Raw genomic sequence first — 20,957 nt, forward strand, 5'->3', positions numbered from 1 at the left:
TATAAAACAATGCTTGTTTAAACCATGTTTAAATGTTTCTTTGATTGTCCTTGAATTTTCCTGCCACACTTGCCATCCTCTCTCGCCGCACCAGTGTGGCGCGCTGCACCCTTTGGGAACCACTGGCCCAGGCCATTGTTCATTAGTCCAGTAAAATAATCAATAGAGTGCAGTGTATCCATGATGTTTAGCCACTTGGATGGGTGGTGGGGAAGAAATTGCCACAGTTAAATCTTGTACTCTCACTGACGTCAATGGGGTTATTGAATAGTAAGCAGGTATAGGGACCTTGGCTGATCTTTCTTCACCCACTCTACCCTGAGGCATTGAGACCAATTGACGGCTTCCACCACTGCTCTGATAGAAATTGGCTATCTGGGTACCGTAATTTGAATTAGGTACCCAAGTGAGTTAATACTTCATGCAGTGACGCATCAGGAGAGCTCAAGCAGTTAAAGATTTTTGTACTTTACAGAAATGAATATTAGTAAATGTTTCATGTGAAAGATGATTTGCATGATCTAATTCCATGTTCAGTAGGTTAAGTGGAATAGCAGTCACAATGTTGTCTATTCCTGTGCTGTCAGCAGTTGTGGAGTGGTACTGGCAACATTACTAGTTTCTGATGGCAGGCAATTAAATCGTGTGGAAGAACAGAGTGGTGAGAATGTGGAACTCTTGCCACATCAAGGTGAATAAGGAAGGTTGGCTAAGTATATTATGGATAGAGTTATGTGAAGCAGGGAATAAGGTGGCCTGTCTGGAGCAGTGACAATTTTGCAGTCATTGATATTCTGACAGCAAAGTTTAAGAAAAAGCATTTTGATCATTGGATGTAATTTTTCTGTTTTGTTTCTGTTTGACTAGTATTACAAAGGAAAGGACCGAGGTCATAATTCAGGGGACAATGAGTCAAGATCCTCAAGATCCCAGTGCCTTGTGGGAGGAATACGAGTTCAAGTGTAAACCTGGTGATCTGAAGCGAAGACCGTGCATTATAACTCCGTACCATTACCGCCTTGACTGGCTCATGTGGTTTGCTGCGTTCCAGGCAAGTGCTTTGTTGGGAATGACTGTTTGAATCAATCAGTCAGTGAATTAAGCAAATCGAAATGCTCTACTTGCTTTCTGAGATTAAATACAGACATACAAGACAGGAGCAGAAGTAGGCCATTCGGTCACTCAAACCTGCTCTGCTATTCAATACGATCATGGCTGATCTATTTGTGTTGAGCTCCACATTCCCTATCTGTCTCTGATAATCTTTGATCCCTTTGGCAAGCAAGAATCTATCTACCTCCACCTTAAAGGTATTCTACCTCCACTGTCTTTTGAGGCAGAGAGTTCCAAAGTCGCAAAACCCTCAGAGAAACAAATTCTCCTCATCTCTGACCTATAAGAGCGACCCCTAATTTTAAAACAGTATTCCCTAGTTCTGGACTTGCCCATAAGAGGAAACATCCTTTCAATGTCCACCTTGTCAATACCCACCTTGTCAATACCATTCAGGATCTTGTAGACTTCAATCAAGTCAAACTTCACTCTATCTCTCTTAAACTCCAGTGGAAAGAAGCTCAGCCTGTACAAGCTTTCCTTACAAAACAGGTCACTCATTCCAGGTATCAATCTAGTAAACCTCCTTCGACCTACCTCCAATGTTTTTATATCTCTCCATTAATGAATCCAAAATTACACGCAGTATTTAAGACGTGGCTTCACCAATGCCCTGTATAACTGAAGCATTCCTTATTTTATGTTCAATTCCTCTCATAATAAAGGATAACATTCCATTAGCTTTCTTGATTACATACTGTACCTTCATGCTGACCTTTTGTGACTCAAGCATGAGAACACCTAAATCCTGCTGCCCCTTGGCATTCTGCAGTCTTCTCCCATTTACGTAATACTCTGCTTTTTTTATTTTTCCTGCCAAAGTGAACAACTTCACACTTTTCAACATTACGCTCCATCTATCAGATTTTTACCCACTCACTCAAGCTATCTAATATCCATGAAACCATAAGATATAAGAGCAGAATTAGGCCATTCAGCCCATCAAGTCTGCTCCACCATTCGATCATGGCTGATATGTTTCTCAACCCCATTCTCCTGCCTTTCCCCTGTAACCTTGGATACCCTTATCAATCAAAAACCTATCCATCTCTGTCTTAAATACACTCAATGACCTGGCCTCCACAGCCTTCTGTGGCAATGAGTTCCACAGAATCATCACCCTCTGGCTGAAGAAATTCCTCTTCATCTCAGTTCGAAAGGGTCATCCCTTTACTCAGAGGCCATGCCCTCAGATCCTAGTCTCTCCTCCTAATGGAAACATCTTTCCCACATCCACTCTATCCCGGCCTTTCAGTATTCTGTAAGTTTCAATGAGATTCTCCCTCAGCCTTCTAAATTCCATCTAGTACAGACCCAGTGTCCTCAAATGCCCCTCCTCATACGTCAAGGCTTTCATTCCCAGGATCATTCTTGTGAACCTCCTCTGGACCTTCTCCAAGGCCAGCAGTTAGATATGGGGCCCAAAATTGTTCACAATATTCCAAATGTGGTCTGACTAAAGTCTTATAAAGCCTCAGCAGTACATCCCTGCTTTTGTATTTTAGTTATCTCAAAATGAATGCTAACATTGCATTTGCCTTCCTAACTACCAACTCAACCTGCAAGTTAACCTTAAGAGAATCCTGAACGAGGACTTCCAAGTCCCTTTGCACTTCTGATATCTGAATTATTTCCCATTTAGAAAATAGCCTATGCATTTATTCTTTAAGCTTTGACAAAGCTTAACCATATCTCTTAATGTAGCTCTGTATCAGTTTTTGTTTAAAGCTCTTATGAAATGATTTGGGACATTCTACTGTGTTGCTATATAAATGCAACTTGATCTTGTTAAACTATATTCATCTTGTTATAGTGACCTGTGAGATGAATATAGTTTAACCTGCATCTACTTGGAGATGCAGCCGAATGGGATAATTCACTTAAAAGCCCCTAATTTTATTGGTATGGAAACATAGAAAAAAGGAGTAGACCATTTGGCCCTTCGAGCTTATTCCGCCATTCAATGAAATCATGGCTGATCGTCTATCTTCAGACCATATTCCCCCAATTTCCCCACACGCCTTGACACCTTTAGAGTCTAGAAATCTATTTCCTTCTTAAATATATTCAGTGACTTGGTCTCCACAGCCTTCTGTGGTAGAGAATTCCACAGCTTCACCACCCTCCGAGTGAACCTTCACAGCACTCCTTCTATGGCCAGTTTATCCTTTCTTAGATAAGGAGATCGTAACTGCACACAATACTCCAGATGTGGCCTCACCAAGGCCCTGTACAGCTGCAGTAGGACTTGCTCCTGCACTCAAATCCTCTTGCAATGAAGACCAATATAACATTTGCCTTTCAGACTGTACGCTGTACCTGCATTATCTTTATTTTGTCCATATTTCTCGTGTCCTTTGCTTTATTATAATCTGCTCTTTCTACGTTTGTGTCTCATCGTCCATGCATAGCGTTTACTGCCTTACATTTTCCTTCATTCTAATGATCTGAATAAGGGCTACCCTTGAAAGCAGTTTCCTTCTAGTCTAAGCCAAATAGGAACGTTTGGAACAGGCAGATCCATTCAGCCCCTCTAGCCTACTTTGCTGTTCACTTGAATCATAGCCACTCTGCAGCTCATTAAATTATCCCATTCGGCTGCATCTCCAAGTAGATTAATGGACTCAAAAGCCTCAGAATTTGCAAATTGGTTTTAAAATCAAACATCTCAATCAACTTTATTCTGGTGGAAATCACAGAAAAATGAAATGCCGTGTAAGACAATTACTCATAAACTCATAGGTCACTGTACATATTTACAACCATTTCAGTTTAGCCCTTGCAATGTTTTGTCATGCCAAAACTGCACCAATCTAGGTTTGACTCGATGGGCTGAATGGCCTCTTCTGCACTGTAGGGATTTTATGATTCTACGCATATTAGCTGCAAAGGTTATTATACCTTACATCGTAAAGATAAAAGTAACATCGTCACAGTCCCAGATGACCATAGGCTGCTCTCCCCTTTGAGGGGCAGAGCTGAACTGCTGGTGATTTTAACCCGAGAGTGAAGGTTGAGAATTCATGAATATCCTCAGCTGGTACAGGAATTGAACCCGCGCTGTTGATGTCACTCTGCACCACAAACCAGCCATCCAGCCAACTGAGCTAACCAACTCCTCATCACACTTGAAATCATACTGTGGTGATATAAGGTCCAGAGATGGACTGTCAACATCTCACTTTAAAGATGCAAGTATCGCTAACAGTATTTTAAACTGCTGAGAACATTTTGAATCCTTTAGTGCACGCAGCACCCAAAGGTAATGGTAACATTATATTTCTTAAATAAACTGGTCAGCCGGCATATTGTCACACAGATTTAGCAGGTCTAAAAATCCAGGCAGGAAGTGTATTTTTCACCACTGACAGGGCATCTTTCCTCAAACTCTGCTCAGCACCTGACACTTTATTTCACCAACCGCCTCGGAAAATATTTTCCAAATGTTTACTGTAACTAATGTCCTATCCTAAAAGGAGAATATGCTGATTGATGGGCTTGGAATCTGTCACTGAGTGACGACCTCTTGCTTATCGCTTGCATTATTATATATAAGGCTGGTAGTTTTAAGTAAAGAGAATGCCAGAAATTCAAGGTATGTTGAAAATGAAAATGCAAGTTCAGGTAGTATTGGTCCACTGCTTAAAAATGAAATGTTCTCATGGAGAAATGCTTCCTTTTTTTCCACCCTGAGTGTTTTTTTAATGCACTGATACATTGATCCCCGGATTTAAAATATGTAAAGATTTATACTGATGCAAAAATAAATCTATGCAGTATTTTTCTTTCACCTAATTTTAATGTTTCTTACCAGCAAAAGTAATGTTTACCCACTAAAATGACTGTATATTAAGGCTGCAGTACTAAAAGAGTGCCGCGCTGTTAGAGATTTTGCCTTTGCAATGAGACGTTGGTCTGCCCTCATGGATGAACATATATCATCACATGGTATTTATTTATTTAAATAAATTAGATAATTTATATTTAAAGGAGCTCAGGGGAATTTGCCTTGTGTCCTAACTGATATTTATCCCTCCGTTATCCTCATTAAAATTAATTATCAGGTCATTATCACGTTGCTATTTGTGGGACCTTGCTCTGTGGAAATTGGCTGCTGCATTTCTTACATTGCAACAGTGACTCCATGTCAAACAAACTACTTTGAAGGACTTTCTTCATCCCTAAAACAGATTAATTAGTCATTTACCTCGTTACTACGTGCAAATTTAGTTGCAGCATTTCTCAATGTGGCAAAGACACTTGAACAAAAATGCTGAATGCACTATAAAGCAGTTTGGAACATCCCGAAGCTGTGAAACGCTCCATACCAAAGAACGTTCCTTATTTTATTTTCCACCTTTCTTGCTGTCTTTCTCATTAGCATTTTTCTTCTTTGTTCTTTTCTCTCTCCTTACTTACATGCAATTCTGCATTGTCCTTTCACAAGAAAAATGTCCTCCCATGGTCCCAAGCCTGATTGTGCGATGCTGTTGTCCCACACTGCAACAAGATTTTCAGCATCTGTACCATCACCCTCCCCAACAATACTGCATTACACTGCAATATGTTCCAAGCCATGCACCAGCGTCCTGCACCATTATTGTAAGCCATTGCTCATTATTGTCCTCTGTAAGCCAACTTTCCAAACTGTGCCACAGCAGGGCTCCCAGGAGATATCCTCCTGGATATCCGAGATCACCTCCCAGCCCAGGCTGCTTCATTTTAAAAAATTTGTTTGGTCATGCAATGTGAGTGTCACTGATAAGTCATTTCTTTCCCATCTCAAATTGCCCTTGATAAGGTGGTGGTCTTCAACCACTGCAGTTCATGTGGTGTAGGTACATCTGCAATGCTGTTATGTCATAATATACGACACTGCCATTGACCCTTATATTGTCCCTGGACCACTTTCTCAGTGCACACAGTATTTCCAGGACAGAAAACTCCTCCTCCAAACTGTACCACATTACTCTCATGTAATATGTCACCATTTCCACACCTGTGATAGAATATAAGAAATCCCACAGTTGGGTTGGGAATGTGATTAAGCTCATGGTACAGACTTTGTTTACACACTTCAGGATGACTGAATGAAATATATGGAGGCCTTGCATTTAGAACTTGCAACTTCACAGGATTATTTGTCAAAGCAGCTGTTCCCTTCGCTGGATGAATCTCCTCTTTTTGTTCTCATATCCACCTGTACCATGTAAATAAGGGCGGCACGGTGGCACAGTTGTTAGCACTGCTGCCTCACAGTGCCAGGGACCCAGGTTCAATTCTGACCTTGGGTGACTGTGTGGATTTTGCACGTTCTCCCCATGTCTGCATGGATTTCTTCCGGGTGCTCCAGCTTCCTCTCATAGTCCAACGATGTGCAGGTTAGGTGGATTGGCCATGCTCATTGCCCATTAGTGTGCCAGGACCTGTGGGTTAGAGGGATTAGTGGGATAAATACGTGAGGTTATGGGGATAGGGACTGGGTAGGATGCTGTGGCGAAGAGTCAGTGCAGACTCAATGGGCTGAATGGTCTCCTGCTTTAGGGATTTCATGAAATGTGCTGCCTCTCTTAAATCTCCAAAATTAGGCTTGGCTGTGATTAATGTAGCCAATGTAAGAAATTACTTTGTTTTGTGAAAATCTAGTCCCTGGTTTATATGTTTATAACTTTTAGTTTTAGGAATTAAAATTTTGGCTAGATAAGTGGATGGCATCGATTCAGAAACTGATAAGCAACTCTTATTTAAATGCAACTCAAACAAGCCTGGGTTTATTACACTTTAAAACAATTGTATGTTTGTCTTGAAATGTCAGAATTGTTCAAAGTTTAGTTATTCGTGTCACAAGTAGACTTATATTAACACTGCAATGAAGTTATTGTGAAAATCCCCTAGTCATCACACTCTGGCGCCTGTTCGGGTACACTGAGGGAGAATTTAGCTTGGCCAATGTACCTAACCAGCACATCTTTCGGAGGAAGGAAACCAGAGCACCCGGAGGAAACCCACGCAGACATGGGGGGAATGTGCAAACTCCGCACAGACAGTGACCGAAGCCAGGAATCGAACCCAGGTTCCTGGTGCTGTGAGGCAGTGCTAACCACTGTGCCACCATGGGCCCAATTGGTGGTGAAATTATGTAAAACAACGATTGGTCCATGTCTAAGCTTGTCATGGAGTCAGGCAGTCTGGAGAAAGAGTCATAAAACTTCATTAGCATTAGATATGATTAATATGGGCTGCAGAATCGAAGAGTTGTATTGAAGGTAAAATAATTTGTCAGTATTTCTATTTCAATCATCCGAAAGCATCCCACATTGTCATTGAGATGGTGATTCGGGGTGGAACCTTGGCTCAAAGGCTTTTGTATTTAATTTCTCTGTGTATGTGTAGGGCGGCACGGTAGCACAGTGGTTAGCACTGCTGCTTCACAGCTCCAGGGACCTGGGTTCGATTCCCGGCTCGGGTCACTGTCTGTGTGGAGTCTGCACATTCTCCTCGTGTCTGCGTGGGTTTCCTCCGGGTGCTCCGGTTTCCTCCCACAGTCCAAAGATGTGCGGGCCATGGTAAAAAAAATTGCCCCTTAGTGTCCTGAGATGCGTAGGTTAGAGGGATTAGTCGGTAAAATATGTAGGGGTAGGGCCTGGGTGGGATTGTGGTCGGTGCAGACTCGATGGGCCGAATGGCCTCTTTCTGTACTGTAGGGTTTCTATGATTCTATGATTTCTATGTTTTTGAAAGAAGCAGGCAATTCAATTTGGGTTTTGTGAGGGAAATGCAGCTGGAAAATTTGCTTTAATTTGCAGCAAAAGGATAAACTGTATACTGACTCTCACATTGCCATGTGGCAGAAAGCAGACAGCTTGAATAGATATCTTGAGAAGAGCTATACAGAAGCTGTGGGAGCAGATTAGGAAAAAAAACAGTCTATACATGTCCAAAGCCAAGATAAAGAGCTGAAGAATCTGCAATCATGAAGTCTTTAAAGAAAATTAGAGGATCGTTTAGCCAAAAGCTAATGGAAGAATCCCCAGGTAATTTGTACCTTGAGGAATAGTTGGAAATTAAGGTGAAATGCTGGATGGCTATGGCATACCTTTTGGAATGATCTCAGGAAAAGTAAACGAATCTTCAATATTTTGCAAGGTAAAGAAGTCCAGTGAGGCAGGGGGCGGGAAAGTAAAAACTAGAAATCGAGAACTGAGTTCATAACATTAGCCTTTATAGGCTATAATGTTGGATTAGTGATGCTTGCTTTGTTTAATTTCACTTTGCAGACCAGTGTCGCAAAACTGGCAAACCTGGGACTGAGTCTGTTTTGGATTTTGGACTTTGCCGGTTTTCAGGTCGGGCACTTTGGTTTGGGTTGAGCACATAGACTGTTGAGATTTTTCAAGTAAGAATTGCAAGGGACAGTTTTGAAAGAGATAGAGGCAGTGCTGCAAGATAAGCCTGGGAAATCATTCAGGGCTACATCAGGTCCATGAGTATTACTTTGCTGCAAGTGTGCCAGAAGCTCTGTTGATGCATGTCAATGGGGTTCTCGCTGCGCTGCAATGAAGCTTTGGTGATGGAGTGGCTCCAAGGAATTCCCCAAAAATATAGTCAGACCAAAAGTGTCAGTGAGGAGAGAAATTCGGGTGATGCAACTAAAGAAGTCCAATTTTCAGATAGCTGGATTTGATACACAGTTCCTGTGTGTATATATATATATATAAACACTTGGCATTTAATCAAAAAATGAGAAATCTGGTGGTGTAGTTCTCTTGGTTAATTGCAGGATGTTTGGATTTCTTCTTGAAACCTTAATAGGATCATAACACAAGCAATACATGTGTAAAGCGACAGCGAACTAGAATAGAAAATGAAAATATTCAACTAAGAACTAGATTTTGCTTCACTTGTGGCTGGCGCAGTTATGTGATTGTTTGTGTACAAAAGACTTTTGGGATATTGTATTAAATTGTAGTGGGGCAGCACTGAACCATGAGACATTTCGTTACAGCAGCTTCCTGACATCGATGACAAGTGGCTCAAGGATTTGTTTCTGCTTTTGTTGAAGAATTCAAAAGCAAAAAATGTTTTTAATTACATGTCTTCTTTCTCCGCAGTGGTCCATGTGGCCAGTTCCAACTTACTAATTAAAACAACTTGGAACTTTTTTTTTCATGTCAGCATATTGTGACTTACACAACCCAGTTTTAACTCCCTTGGAGGTCGTGCAAATGAAGTGAATGAGCCACAAGGGCAGAGTTGTGTGTACGTGCAAATGAGCCGCATACCTCATTGTTTTACTTCCTTTGAATGAAGACACATTTACCCTTTGTAAAAACAGAAAATGCTGGAAAAATTCAGGCAGCATTTGTGGAGAGAGCAACGGAAGGGGTGGTATGGAGGAAGAGTTCTTAGAATGCTGTCGGGATAGTTACCTTGAACAGTATGTTACAGAACCAACGAGGGAACGAGTTATCTTAGATCTGGTAATGTGTAATGAGGTAGGTAGAATTAAGGATGTTCTTGTGAAGGACCCTCTTGGGTCAAGTGATCACAATATGGTCGAATTTCTGATACAAATGGAAGAGGAGAAAGTAAGGTCCCATACCACTGTCCTCTGAACAGAGGGAAGTACGATAGAGGGCTGAATTGGCTAAGGTGGACTGGGAGAGCTGACCGGTAGGTAGGACAACTGAGGAACAGTGGAGGATTTTTAAGGAGATCCTTTTCAGTACTCAGCAACAATATATTCCGGTGATAAAGAAGGGCTGTAAGAAAAGGGATAATGATGTGGAGATGCCGGCGTTGGACTGGGGTAAACACAGTAAGAAGTTTAACAACACCAGGTTAAAGTCCAACAGGTTTATTTGGAGATAAACCTGTTGGACTTTAACCTGGTGTTGTTAACCAAATAAACCTGTTGGACTTTAACCTGGTGTTGTTAAACTTCTTACTGAGAAAAGGGATAACCAGCCGTGGATAACGAAGGAAATTAAGGAGAGTATTAAATTAAAGACCAATGCGTACAGAGTTGCCAAAAATAGTGGAGAATCGGAAGATTGCGGAAACTTTAAGAAACAACAAAGAACGACTAAGAAAGCGATAAAGAAAGGAAAGATAGGTTATGAAGCTAGGCTAGCTCTAAATATAAAAAATGATAGTAAAAGCTTTTACAAATATATAAAAAGGAATAGAGTGGCAAGAGTGAATGTTGGACCCTTGGAGGACGAGAGGGGGGATTTAATAGTGGGAAATGAGGAAATGGCTGAAACTTTAAATAAGTTTTTTGTGTCGGTCTTCACGGTGGAAGACACAAATAGTTTACCGAATATTAGCGATAGAGGGTTGGTAGGAGAAGAGGTACTCAATCCAATTAATGTTACCAGGGAGGCAGTGCTTGGTAGACTAACGGGACTGAAGGTGGACAAGTCCCCAGGCCCGGATGGAATGCATCCCAGGGAACTGAAAGAAATGTCAGAGGTAATAGCGGATGCGTTAGTGGTTATTTATCAAAATTCGTTGGATTCTGGGGTAGTGCCGGCGGATTGCAAAACGGCTAATGTTACGCCGCTGTTTAAAAAAGGAAATAGACAAAAGGCGGGTAACTACAGGCCGGTTAGCTTAACGTTTGTAGTTGGGAAAATGCTGGAATCCATCATTAAAGAAGAAATAGAAGGCCATCTGGATAAGAATGGTTCGATTAAGCAGACGCAGCATGGATTCATGAGGGGAAAGTCATGCTTGACGAACTTGTTGGATTTTTATGAAGATGTGACTAGTGCGGTTGACGGAGGGGAACCGGTGGATGCGGTGTTTTTGGATATCCAAAAGGCGTTTGATAAGGTGCCTCACAAAAGGTTGCTGAAGAAGATTAGGTCACACGGAGTTGGGGGTAGGGTGTTAGCGTAAATTGGGGATTGGCTATCCGACAGGAAGCAGAGAGTCGGAATAAATGGGTGCTTTTCTGGTTGGCGGATGGTAACTAGTGGCGTGCCGCAAGGATCGGTACTGGGGCCTCAACTGTTTACCATTTATATAGACGATCTGGAGGAGGGGACTGAGTGTAGGGTAACAAAGTTTGCAGACGACACAAAGATAAGTGGAAAAGTGAATCGTGTGGAGGGCGTAGAAGGTCTGCAGAGAGATTTGGACAGGCTGAGTGAGTGGGCGAGGATCTGGCAGATGGAGTATAATGTTAACAAATGTGAGGTTATTCACTTTGGAAGAAATAATAGCAAATTGGATTATTATCTAAATGGAAAAAAACTACAACATGCTATTGTGCAAAGGGACCTGGGGGTCCTTGTGCATGAGATGCAAAAACCTAGTCTGCAGGTGCAACAGGTGATCAAGAAGGCAAATGGAATGTTGGCCTATATCACAAGGGGGATAGAATATAAAAGCAGAGATGTCTTGCTGCATCTGTACAGGGCATTGGTGAGGCCGCAGCTGGAATACTGTGTGCAGTATTGGTCCCCTTATTTGCGGAAGGATATATTGGCCTTGGAGGGAGTGCAGAGAAGGTTCACCAGGTTGATACCAGAGATGAGGGGTGTTGATTATGAGGAGAGACTGAGCAGATTGGGTTTGTATTCGTTGGAATTTAGAAGGCTGAGGGGGGATCTTATAGAGACCTATAAGATAATGAAGTGGCTGGATAGGGTAGAGATGGAGAGATTCTTTCCACTTAGAAAGGAAACTAGAACTAGAGGGCATAGCCTCAAAATAAAGGGGGGTCAGTTTAGGACAGAGTTGAGGAGGAACTTCTTCTCTCAGAGGGTGGTGAATCTCTGGAATTCTCTGCCCACTGAAGTGGTGGAGGCTACCTCGTTGAATATGTTTAAATCATGGATAGATGGATTCCTGATCGGTAAGGGAATTAGGGTTTATAGGGATCAGGTGGGTAAGTGGAACTGATCCACTTCAGATCAGCCATGATCTTATTGAATGGCGGGGCAGGCTCGAGGGGCTAGATGGCCTACTCCTGCTCCTATTTCTTATCTTCTTATGTAACGGAGTTAACGTTTTGAGTCCTTGTATCCTTATTCAGTATTTTGTGCACGTCGGTTTGTTTTAGAGCAACATATTATTCAGACATCCCCGTAACCCCACATATTTACCCTGCCGATTCCCCTAACCTATATAACTTGGGACACTAAAGGACAATTGGACACGGCCAACCCACCTGACCTGCACACCTTTGGACTCTGGGAGCACCTGAAGGAAACCCACGCAGACAAGGGGAGAACGTGCAAGCTCCACACAGACACTCACCCAAGGCCGGAATTGAACCCGGGTCCCTGGCACTGTGAGGCAGTAGTGCTGACCAGTGTGCCACCATGCCGCTCATTAAGGTGAACCCTTGAGGTGTTCTTCTGCTTCTCTTGCGGTCCTTGCTGCTCTGTGCTCCTGGATATTCATTCGTGACCAGCCCAGGTATGAAATGTCAACCGAATTGGCATTGACTGTGATAAACACTGACAGCATTTCAACACAATTCATTGGCTGTAAAGTGCTTTGGAGTGTCTCAAGGTTTTGAAAGACATTTGTTAATGCAAGTTCTTTATTCCATTCTTCAAGTATTTCTTCCTAATGACTCTTGTTTGCAGAGATTTCTTCAATTATCTTTGTTCTCCATGTAGATCTCCTCAATTGACCCCTTTCTGTAGATATCTTTTCATACAACCTCCCTGCTTTATGCAGAACTTGCAGTCCTTTGTTAGCTCTCATATCCATCTGTACCATGGAAACAATTGTGCTGTTTCTATTAAATTTTCCAAACTTAGGCTTGGCTGCATATAACATGGGCAATTTTCCTATCTTTGATAAGTATTTGACTTGACTGTATTTGGGATCTTGAATCTGCAGCCATGTGTAAGGATTTACTTAACATGTTTCATCCCCATGCTCAAATTCACTTTTGAGATGGAGCAATCTAACGCACCGTTTCCTCAACAATAGTTGCAAAATCTACCAATGGGATCTCTACTGCTGTCTGCCACAAGCCTACTTTCACTGGTCAAGATACATGTTGGGATTTATGTAGCTCCACGTGCTATAAGGTTGGCCTTAACAACAATCTTGTAAATAGGGCCCGAGCCATTTGCTGACCTTGCAAGCTTGATACAAAAATAGAGCGCATCAAAGCAACCTTGCAGGACAGTAGCTATCCTGACTGATAGTTTGCTCTGTAAATCACAAATAGACCAAAGACTGCCACTGTCAGATCTGAAAAGTGCCTGACATACCTCAAATTACCATAGAGAAAATATCTCAAAAATCTCAAGCCATTTCACGGCGGTAATATGGAGTGGCTTCGTAAATGATATTTTCTGCTCATCAGTCTAATAAGAAATTCTCCTGACTGGACAATTGAGCATGCTGTGTATTAATTGTAGTGCCCATGTAATGCCAGGTGCATAGACCGTATATCCCTGTGTTTGGTTGGTTGAATCCATGTTCCTTTGGTTGTTCAGAAAGCAGAACGCAGACTCTACTCAACCAGCCTGTGCTTGCAAACCCCAAAATGTCTAGTTGCAGACGTGAATCTGTGATTGGGCATTAATAGGTACACTGAAAACCAACTTAAGATAATCAGTCAAGCTTGTAACAATTACACTTGCTGAAAGCAAAATACATCCATCTGCTGAGAGCCATTATCCGCAAACAAAAGGAATGTGTTCAAGCCTTGCTTGTTTTTTTGAATTACCTGGGAGTGTGAGGAACCTATAGTTCCCCGTTGTTTACCTCATGCAACCCCCTGGCCACAATCAGAGTTGGCTTGTCAGCACCCTTTTTTGCCTGTGATGTAAACCATTGTGACCATTTGAAATTTGACATTCTTGCTTTTGTCCTGATGAATGCAAGACCTTGGCAACTTGTCTCTCTCTTCAGCAATATTCAAGTTCTGTAAAGCCGAGGGACTTATTGTTTTGCATTTTCTCTCACTGTCTTGTTTACTCCTGTCGCAGTTCATTTCATTTCCCGCTCCTCTCCTTGTTCCTTGAACCTACGCAACCCTCCAGACCCTGAGATAATAAGCAATGTGCGATAACAATAGCTGCCAAGATTATCTGAGAAAATAAGCACTTCTGGAGAATCTGGCACTTATTTGCATAGTTTCCTTATGTCATTCGAAAGCCTTTAAAAACTGACATTCATGGGAAATCCTTGATGTAATACTTTTTTGACTATAAGGTTCAGCAGAAGGCAAAAAAAACCTCCATAAAGATGGGATTTTTGTCACCGCATCACCTAAAACTGTATTGTTGCATCTGGAGCATGAGAAAGCACAGTCCCCAAGGGAAGATGCAGACCAAAGCCAATAGCCTTTATTGATAAAATTGTGAAGATCTATGTCATTTTTCTGTGGCATCAATTCTTCATGGATTTGTGTGCCAGGGTTAACACCACTAGCAAATATTTTAATTGATAAAGTCTCAGACAAGGCTTACACAATTTTATAGAATTTACCACAACAGAGAAACAGACCATTTGACTCTACTGATATGTGCCTACTCCCTTTGTTCTTCTCATATCTAACTTCCCTTTAAGTGCAGTTACATGTGGCCGTGAGTTCCACATTCTCACCACTCTGTTGGTCTTTTGAACTCTGGTACTGTACTGTCTTCTTAACATGTGCAGGGAGGTATTTTGATTAAAGCCAGAACATGTAAAGAAACCAGAACCAAATGAGAATCGAGCATCATTGATTGAAGTATATTATCGGAAAAGAGGCGATGGGAATGCTTTACTTGCGTCTAATTCTAATATACTTGATCTGACTGTGTTCGATGCCGGCAGTGCAGGTCCAAAGTGAAAAGAATAACGAACACCTCTCACCTGCTAAGCACCCAAAGTGCGGGAAAATGGGAGTAAATCCCGCCAGCTTTTTTAGCGTGATTTCCTGAATGAATCTCTGACACTCTGGTCATCACAGAGTGTCCGACCGTGATTCACTCTGAAAATCTGTGGGAGGAGCCTATTCCCACCTGAGAGGCAGCTTTGTGCTGAGCATGTGCTGATCAGTGCGCGTGGAGATCGGCACATGTGGAGTGGCCTCTATTGCTGGCCTCCAGATCCCCCCCCCCCCCCCCCTCCACCCCAGGGCTCCCTGACCTCCCCGGACCAGCCCTTATCTCCCTGCCCGTGATCTCCCTGATCCCGCTGACCAGCCCCAAGGTCCCACCCCCAACAGCCCCGATCTTTCCCCACCCAACCCAGATGGCCAGCCCCAATCGCCCTCTTCCCTCCCTCTCCCAATGCTACAATTGCAGAGTGGCAGTGAGTCCCCTCGATCGCCCCCTAGTAGGCCCTGCCCCCCCCTCTAGCCCTGCATCCTTGGCACTGCCCGATGCCCAATGGGTAGTGTCAAGATGCCAGGCTGGCACTGCCCAAGGGGCACCCCCCTTACCCCCGATATCCAGGGAGGGGGGGCCTTGATAACCTCTCTTCCCTCCAGCAGGGTCGGGTGCCTGTTCCCTATTCATGGGGAGCAGGAGTAAACCCCACTGGAAGGAACCAGTCCTGAAAAAGGGTGGGGGGGGGGGGGCGCGTGGAGTCTGGAGACTTCAATCCTGGGCCCCCTAATCAGATGGAAATTGCGATTTTTGTATTGTAATCAGCTCTGTGCCAATTTCCAACATGGAGCTGATGACGCTGAAAAACTGGGTTCCGGAGCTGCATGGAGGCCATGGTGCCCAACGTGAAGCCTATGAAATGACCACCATTGATGTCTCCCAGCCGCTGCACTACCGAGCAGTGCAGTGGGCTGGAAGAATCACCCCCAATATCTCTTGGATAGAGTAGTTAGTTGACTTTCTAGCCAAAAGAATTAACCCAAATAACTAGCCTGTGATTTTCTGTGGCTCAGCAGTGAAGGGACTTCTCCATCAGTACAGATCTGGCAATAAAGCATCGGCCCATGAAATTTCCTGCAATGCTGTTCATTCATTCAAACCATTTAACGAGCAGTTGGATAGATTTTTGTCTAACAAATATGAAAGGATATGGATTTGGGTAGAGAAAGGAAACATTTCTCATAATATTTAAATATGAGTTGTGAGACTAGTGAGAAGCGCAAGTGACAAGCCCACATCTTGCTTTTACTTCGGTAGGGATGTAACCTGTGTCCATATATCCACTTAATTCTTTCAATGGTCATCAGGTCAGGCTTCACAGAATAAGCGTAGAAAGTCATATCCTGGTACTTCATACTTGGTTTTAGCCATTCTTCTCAAAAGTTACTCAGATAACAATGTTCTGTCTGTAATTCCAATTATAAGATGCTGTCTGAAAAAAATACTTCTAGTTTCCAATCTTTGCCTTTAGGCAACTATCCTTTGCTAACATGTTATATGACTCAAGTCAGTTGGTGAAGTCAAGACTAAGGCAGAGACCCTTTCCATGCAGAAAGAGAGTATTGGCTTAGTACAAGTCAACAGTCATCCACCCCACCTGTGTTCCAGCTATCCGCATTTTTAGATGTACAAATACCCATCACCTGATTAACGATGGAATTACCATTGAATTACCATTACGTGTGATTGCCGTTGAAGCTTAACAATGTAATTGTCAATAATATCGACAAAAGAAAGAGAACAATACTCAAACATGAGCTGAGTGACACTGGATGGACTTTGATCATAAATCTTCTATCGCTTTGTGCATTTTTCATTCCTTCACTATTATTCATAGAAATCATAGAAACCCTACAGTGCGGAAGGAGGCCATTCGGCCCATCGAGTCTGCACTGACCACAATCCCACCCAGGCCCTATCCCCACATGTTTACTTGCTAATCCCTCTAACCTACGCATCTCAGGACTCTAAGGGGCAATTTTTAACCTGGCCAATCAACCTAACCCGCACATCTTTGGACTGTGGGAGGAAACCGGAGCACCCGGAGGAAACCCACTCAGACACGAGAAGAATGTGCAAACTCCACACAGACAGTGACCCGAGCCGGGAATCGAACCCAGGACCCTGGAGCTGTGAAGCAGCAGTGCTAACCACTGTGTCACGACAAATACTTTGAAATTTCACCCGTCAAAAGATTTCCTGTTATGGTGTGTACTACTGTCAGCTATAGGACAAAACTCTGACTCCCACCCTCATTTGTCACCAGCTTACACGATTGATTAAATCTATTTTTGGTAAAGTAAACTTTGAGTCAAACCTTGTCGCAAAATGCTGCCTGCAATGAATGGGCAGTTTGGATACTTACAGATTTCAGACTGAAGGTAAGGGCAAAGGGTTCATGCCAAGTTTCTGTTTACGTTGTCAATGACTCAGACGTTTATGACCTTTGCAATTTTTTCAGTCTCTTTATCCCATTTAGTGGAATTACTGAATACTTTCTCAAGGCAGCTGTCCCTTTGATGCTAATCTTTAATTGTCAATCTTGGTTAACGCGTGTAGGCATTAACCTTGGGAAATGTGCACTCTATCTGTTGAAGTTGTTGCTGTTATGTTGATCTGTGAGGTGCTGTTTTGGTTTCCCAGTTTCACTTAGGAAAATTAAGACTGGGTTCGAATTTCTTTTGCATTGAATAGGTAGTATTCTGGTGGGACGCTTCATCTGGCCATATAGAACCCATCCAATTTTCATTGATTGGCTCACTGGCTTACCACTCACTTGGTGAAGATGAAAGTGATCTCCAAAATATCCTGAAGTATATTCTGATGTTAAGATCATAAAATGATGTAGAACAAAAAGATACTATTCAACCTATCGTGTTTATGCCAAATATAGCATTGTCCAAGTGAGACAGAGTTAGAAGCAGAGTTTTGAAAAGGTGTGTGAATTGGACTGAACGTAGCTGGAGAGTGAAATCATGGCAACAGCATTCATCAGCTTTAAAGAGGAATAATAGGAAATTATTAACAGCCAATTTCTTATTAGCGAAATCAAACAGCATGTTCAGACATGTTGAAGTAAGCTTTCAAAATCTCCTAAATATGGAAATATGGTTGTGGCAAAAGATGGAATTTGTCCCTTGGTTGTAAAATGCAGAATAACAAAGATTTTATAAATTGGAACTATTTTGACTCTCCTTTTTCAGATTACCACTTCTCTCTTTGGACCATCTATTATTTTCTGGCGATCAAGCAATCTGTTTCTAAACCTTTGTTAATGTCAGTTGAAGATGCAATCTTACCTTCTTTCCTATCAGGAAGGATCTCGCCTCATCTCTGTTTTATCCTTCTGGCCTGATCGAGATATACAAACTTACAAACGTACAAATTAGGAGCAGGAGTAGACCACTCGGGCCCTCAAGGCTGATCTGATTGTAACTTCAACCCTCAATAACCTTTCACACCCTTGTTGATCAAGAATCTTATATTGGCCATGTTATGTGGGAAATCACAAGATCTGAACCCACCCTTTGTCACTGCATTCAGCGGTGCCATCTGATTGGCGTACAGATGGGAAATGAGAAGTGGTCCTTGTTTTAGCCAGTCATGTTGGGCTGCTGAGTGTCCGCATCATTAGTTTAGCTCAGTTGGCTGGACGACTGCTTGTGATGCAGAGCGACGTCAGTAGCCCGGATTCGAATCCAGCTGGGGTTATCCACGAAGGCCCTGCCTTCCCAACCTTGCTCCTCACCTAAGGTGTGGTGATCCTCAGGTTAAATCAACACCAGTCAGCTCTCCCACTCAAAGGGGAGAGCAGCCTATGGTCATCTGGGATTATGGCGACTTTACCTTTTACTAAATAGTGTCAGTGAAAAAGGAATTGCAGGAAGTAGTTGGAATAAACAATAAATGAATTCAATTTTGCGACAGACGCACAATTTATCAACTGAAGAGTTAAATGTCAAAAGCAAAGTCTTATTGTGGATCCATTATTTTACTATCCTGAAAAAAGAAACAGGTTGTGGTCTCCGTCAGGTAAATGAACAGATGGGGTGAAGTACAGTTGTTCAGCAGTTTCTGTTTATTTTAGACAAGTCATATCAGACATTATATTTCCTCCTGATAAATGTTGGTCTTCTCTGGCACACTTCCATTCGAGTCATAGAGTGCATTATCCAAACTATTGTGTAGTTAAGGCTTAGACTAGCACATTTGTCAGCTTCTAATTCTTGAGGAAGTGCCCTTATGTCGGAATCACAACAACACTAAATATTTGAATATTTTGCATTAGGTACTTTTATCAATTCATGATAAATATTTCTGAGGTACGTATTTTATCTCTTAGATGAACATATTAAAAAAATTCCACGTGCTGTTTTGAAGGGGAGTAAAGGAATTCTGCTCAGTGTTCTGGCCAATATTTATCCCTCAAGCAACTTCACTTCAAAGAAACATACAGACTATCACACTGTTTTTTGTGGGAGCTCGCTGTGCAGTAGCTGGCTGCTGCATTGCAAACATTACAAGAGTGGAAAGTACTTTAGGATGTCCTGAGGTAGTCAAAGGTTTTATATAAATACATGTTTCTTTTGCTGTCTTATGCTTTTACAAATATTTTCTTATATGGAAATTGTGACATTACTGATGTGACAGTACAAATGTAACTGACCTGTCTCCATTCTGCTGGAAGCGTTCCTGTTTTGGGGTTGCAGTTGAACGGTTGTTCTTTGTGGCTAGAGACACAGGTGGATCTAGTTTTAGCTTGGTGTTTTTAAACTGGTCAAAGTGGTAGGGACACATTTTTGTCAGACTGAGCTAGCTGTACAACCTCACTGGACCAGGTTAAAGTCCAACAGGTTTATTTGGCAGCACTAGCTTTCGGAGCCCCAAGCCCCTTCTTCAGGTGAGTGAGGACTCGTGTTCACAAACAGGGCATATAAAGACACAAACTCAATTTACAAGATAATGGGTGGAATGCGAGTCTTTACAGGTAATCAAGTCTTAAAGGTACAGACAATGTGAGCGGAGAGAGGGCTAAGCACAGGTTAAAGAGATGTGTATTGTCTCCAGACAGGACAGTTAGTGAGATTTTGCAAGCCCAGGCAAGTTGTGGGGGTTACAGATAGTGTGACATGAACCCAAGATCCCAGTTGAGGCCGTCCTTATGTGTGTGGAACTTGGCTATCAGTCTCTGCTCAGCGATTCTGCGTTGTGTGTCGTGAAGGCCGCCTTGGAGAACGGTTACCCGAAGATCAGAGGCTGAATGCCTGTGACTGTTGAAGTGTTCCCCGATTGGAAGGGAACACTCCTGCCTGGTGATTGTTGAACAGTGTTCATTCATTCGTTGTCGTAGCGTCTGCATGGTCTCACCAATGTACCATGTCTCGGGACATCCTTTCCTGTAGCGTATCAGGTAGATAACGTTGACCGAGTTGCAAGAGTATGTACCGTGTACCTGGTGGATGGTGTTCTCATGTGAGATGATGGCATCCGTGTTGATGATCCGGCACGTCTTGCAGAGGTTGCTAATGCAGGGTTGTGTGATGTTGTGGTCACTGTTCTCCTGAAGGCTGGGTAGTTTGCTGCGGACAATGGTCTGTTTGAGGTTGTGCGGTTGTTTGAAGGCAAGAAGTGGGGGTGTGGGGATGGCCTTGGCAAGATGTTCGTCTTCATCGATGACATGTTGAAGGATCTGGAGAAGATATCGTAGTTTCTCCACTCCGGGGAAGTACTGGACGACAAAGGGTACTCTGTCCGCCGTGTCCCGTGTTTGTCTTCTGAGGAGGTCGGTGCGGTTTTTCGCTGTGGCACGTCGGAACTGTCGATCGATGAGTCGAATGCTATATCCTGTTCTTATGAGGGCATCTTTCAGCGTCTGTAGGTGTCTGTTGCGATCCTCCTCATCTGAGCAGATCCTGTGTATACGGAGGGCTTGCCTGTAGGGGATGGCTTCTTTAACGTGTTTAGGGTGGAAGCTGGAGAAGTGGAGCATCG

General features: G+C 42.8%; 1 protein-coding gene across 3 annotated transcripts in view; it reads left to right on the forward strand.

The window, feature by feature from the left end:
- Positions 1-20,957, forward strand: part of lmf1 (lipase maturation factor 1) — a 577,648-nt gene that overhangs the window by 496,232 nt on the left and 60,459 nt on the right. For all 3 annotated transcript variants that reach the window (XM_078240186.1, XM_078240187.1, XM_078240188.1), the window contains one exon: positions 868-1,051. In XM_078240186.1, coding sequence (XP_078096312.1) covers positions 868-1,051 — 184 coding nt within the window. The remainder of the gene's footprint in view (positions 1-867; positions 1,052-20,957) is intronic.

Source organism: Mustelus asterias, chromosome 23, assembly GCF_964213995.1.
Source record: "Mustelus asterias chromosome 23, sMusAst1.hap1.1, whole genome shotgun sequence".
NCBI classification, from domain to species: domain Eukaryota; kingdom Metazoa; phylum Chordata; class Chondrichthyes; order Carcharhiniformes; family Triakidae; genus Mustelus; species Mustelus asterias.